General features: G+C 35.8%; 1 protein-coding gene across 1 annotated transcript in view; it reads left to right on the top strand.

Annotated features, from left to right (window-relative positions):
* The window catches only part of SHC4 (SHC (Src homology 2 domain containing) family, member 4), a 163836-nt gene extending 161391 nt beyond the window's left edge, over positions 1-2445 (top strand). The window contains exon 12 of the mRNA XM_011967297.1: positions 44-2445. Coding sequence (XP_011822687.1) covers positions 44-199 — 156 coding nt within the window. The 3' untranslated portion in view covers positions 200-2445. The remainder of the gene's footprint in view (positions 1-43) is intronic.
* The last annotated feature ends 969 nt before the right edge of the window (positions 2446-3414 follow it).

Genomic DNA, 3414 nt, shown 5'->3' with positions numbered 1-3414 from the left:
CTACTATAATTTAACCTAAATATATTTGTACTTCTTTTTCAAGGTGAGGACCAAGGATCATGTATTTGATAACGTCGGCCACCTTATCAGATACCATATGGATAACAGTTTGCCAATCATCTCTTCTGGAAGTGAAGTAAGCCTTAAACAACCAGTGAGAAAAGATAATAATCCAGCACTTTTGCATTCCAACAAATGACAGTATTGAAGCACCATTACACTGATATTTCAAGAAACCCCATTTTGTATTAGGACACAAAGATAATTGAAACTTTGTTTGTAGATAAAATAGAGCACAAACTGTGAAGTGCATCTTTCCGAGACCATCATGGACCAGGTCCTCTATCAAATGAAGAACTAACAAAAATTGATCTTCAGTAATGAAAATCAGAAAAGAGGAAGAGGGTTGGTCATTTTAAAAGAAATTATATGTATGCACGGATGTCACTTTTTAAGGCCATATTGCATTGATCACAAGCTAAAAGCACAACTAAAATTTCACATGCTAACGACAACTTGAATGAACTGCTGGGGCAGTGGTATGTGCCTTTCAACTTGATAATTTGGGGACATTTTCATATTGGGAGATTAATTCTAAGTATCTTCATGTTCTATGACTACAGAACCATTTGCCAAAAAAAAAAAAAGCTTTTCTTGCTACAAAAAATAAGCATTTTTCTTGAGCCTTATTGACTTTATTACATTTTCTGTTTAGTGGTGTTTTTCACTGCAATGTGAAAATAAATATGACATTGAGTTTGAACTGTGTGGATGTCAGTGGAATCAAATCAAAAGCCACTCGCGTGGCTGTCTGTTTCATTGGACCGTCCCATTTGCCGGTTAAAAGGATTGGGGCCCAAATTCTCTAGCCTAGCATTTCTCAGCGTTTGCTATTCAGACTGTTCAGGTACAGCATGTGACAAGCTGAAGAGGCCAAATCTATGAGTCATTTCTGATTTCATTATATTCTTCCCCTCTTCCTGCTGTAACAAAACAAAACAAAACAAAAAACAAAAAAAAACCCTCATGAGTGCTTAGATTTAAAAGATGGCAAACAAAACCAGTATTCTTCATATTTACTATTCAAATTGGTTTCATTCTTAGTAAAAGTACAGAATTTATTTGAAATTATAGGAAAATTTCTTGTTGATTGGCTGACACTGAATCATAGTTTCTCACCGACATACATCCTTAGCACCTTGTATACATATGATCAGACAAAATGCAGAAAGAAAAAAAAACATATTGAATGAAGCACTTGGAAAGATTTGCCACATGTAGACCAACTGATAAACTAACAGAGTGATTAAGCATGGTGTACAGAAAAGCATGACGCTGAGGCTGATCAGTGTTACCTTCAGCAAGTTGCTGAATCTGTTTGGTTTCCAGTTTCCTTGGCAATAAAATGAGCTAAATGGGGTAGGGGAATTTGGAGGACTACTTCAGTCCTAACTTAGTACAAGTCTCTACCAAGCAAGTTTTTCATTTGTTCGAGGTCGTTATTGATAACCAGTCTGTACAGTTAAGGTAAAAAATTAAGCTTTTCTTCTATAGTCTGTGTCCATACTCACAGAATGAATGGCACACCTGAGATCAACATTCACAAAATTGAGACTCCAAACCATTTGGTCTAAAACATTGAAACTTTGGAATAATATAGGGAATGATGATAAAAGTGGATTTGGTTTGAGTAGCAGAAAACTACTTCTGTCCTTTTCTTGCCTTTGCAAGAAAAATGGTTTTTGTTTTTTTTTTGGTGTGTTTTTTGTCTGTTTTAACAAATCTTGAGTTATCTGGATATTGCCTTAACTCCATTTCATTTTGGCTATGTAGATACAACTTAGTCTTTGTGATTGTGATATATTTGCTAAGTTTTAAATAGAACTTCTTTTGGATAGAAATCATTAGAAACCAAGCATACTCTAATATTTTACTGTAAAGGCTTATGATTTTTATTTCTACTGCCATTAACTTTTTAGATGGATTTGTTTCCTCTTATACAACTAGAATTAATGTACTTTTCACCTATTTTCCATATACTTTAGGTCTTGATCATTTGTCCTTAAAAAGGGTATCAGCATGGGTATAGACATTAGAAATGTATGGGTAGTCTAACCACTTTTATCCGACACAGAGCAGAGCTGTGGTCTCAGTCTAGCTGAGCAAAGTATTAACTTGGTAGCAAGAGTTCCTGATACAAATAGATGCAATGACTGTAAATGGTGTCAGCAGTACACATGGATAATCAGTATTTGACTGTAATAGTATAGTAGTTAAATACGGCACTTAAAAATACCACAGACACAGTTAAAAGGAAACAATAAAAGGAATGTCTGCATGCTATTTTAATCTCACATTCTTTATCTGTCTTAAAGTGGAAATCCATTTGCCTACAAATACCTGTAAATGACTTTAAAAAAATAAATGATTATTGCTTTGTGACAATTGACAGAATATGTCTGATGTTTGGGATTTGGAAACTGTCATTGGTAAAATGTATCAGGGAAACACATTGATTCAATCAAACTGGATAATTCAAGATGAATTTAATAAAGGGACTATTTACAAAGGTGTGGACAGAGTTTAGGGAAATCAGGAGGGAGAATGCAGTGCCCTGGGGCCAATTAAGGGAAAAAGGGAAAGAACAGCTAATGGAATCTGGGGAGGGAGCTGTGTGCAAGGGCTGCCTTTTAGGAGCTGTGGCCTGTAGTGGAGGAATGCAGTCAGCCCTGCTGACTCAACTAAGAGGCAGTGAGGGATATTAATAACCCAACATTCTTCTGTTCCCCCTATTTCCTGCTGGGATTGTCCACTGGCCCAAGCAACTTGAAGACAGAGAGCAAGGGAGCTCCTTGATGCAGTTCTGGAGGTCAGCCTCCTGGGAACAGAGGGGATGGAAAAGACTAGAGGGGGAGATCTGGAAGGGCAAATAAATGGAGTACATCCAGCACAGAGGACTTTGAAGAGAGTCAAGCTTCTAAAAGCATTAGAGTGGCTTTGGGTTAGCCAGGAAGGCAAAGCTAATTTGCAGAGAAATAAGTACAGATTTTCAGGTAACCATAAATGAATTACAGCAAAAATGTCAACTTGTTATTATTATTAAAACTCAAGCTGTATTTTGAAGCATTGGTTATTTCGCTCAAGAACAACTTCAAATGCATTTCAATCTTACAGAGATCCTTTTAATCCCACCTTCATGTTTCTTGCAATTCCTTCTACTAATTTTGCCATTTTATTACTTGTAATTATATATGGAAAAGTAACAAACCTGACCCTGTTACCTTTTATGATTGGAATTATAGACTGACAAAAATTATAATATGAAATCACTATGTCAAACATATGTGAAATATACCATCTGCATCTGTGGAAAATATTTAAATATCGACATATTAGTGTTCCAAATGAATTGTC

Source organism: Mandrillus leucophaeus, unplaced genomic scaffold (genome assembly GCF_000951045.1).
Source record: "Mandrillus leucophaeus isolate KB7577 unplaced genomic scaffold, Mleu.le_1.0 Scaffold798, whole genome shotgun sequence".
Taxonomy (NCBI): domain Eukaryota; kingdom Metazoa; phylum Chordata; class Mammalia; order Primates; family Cercopithecidae; genus Mandrillus; species Mandrillus leucophaeus.
This window is presented reverse-complemented; position numbering and strand designations above follow the sequence as displayed.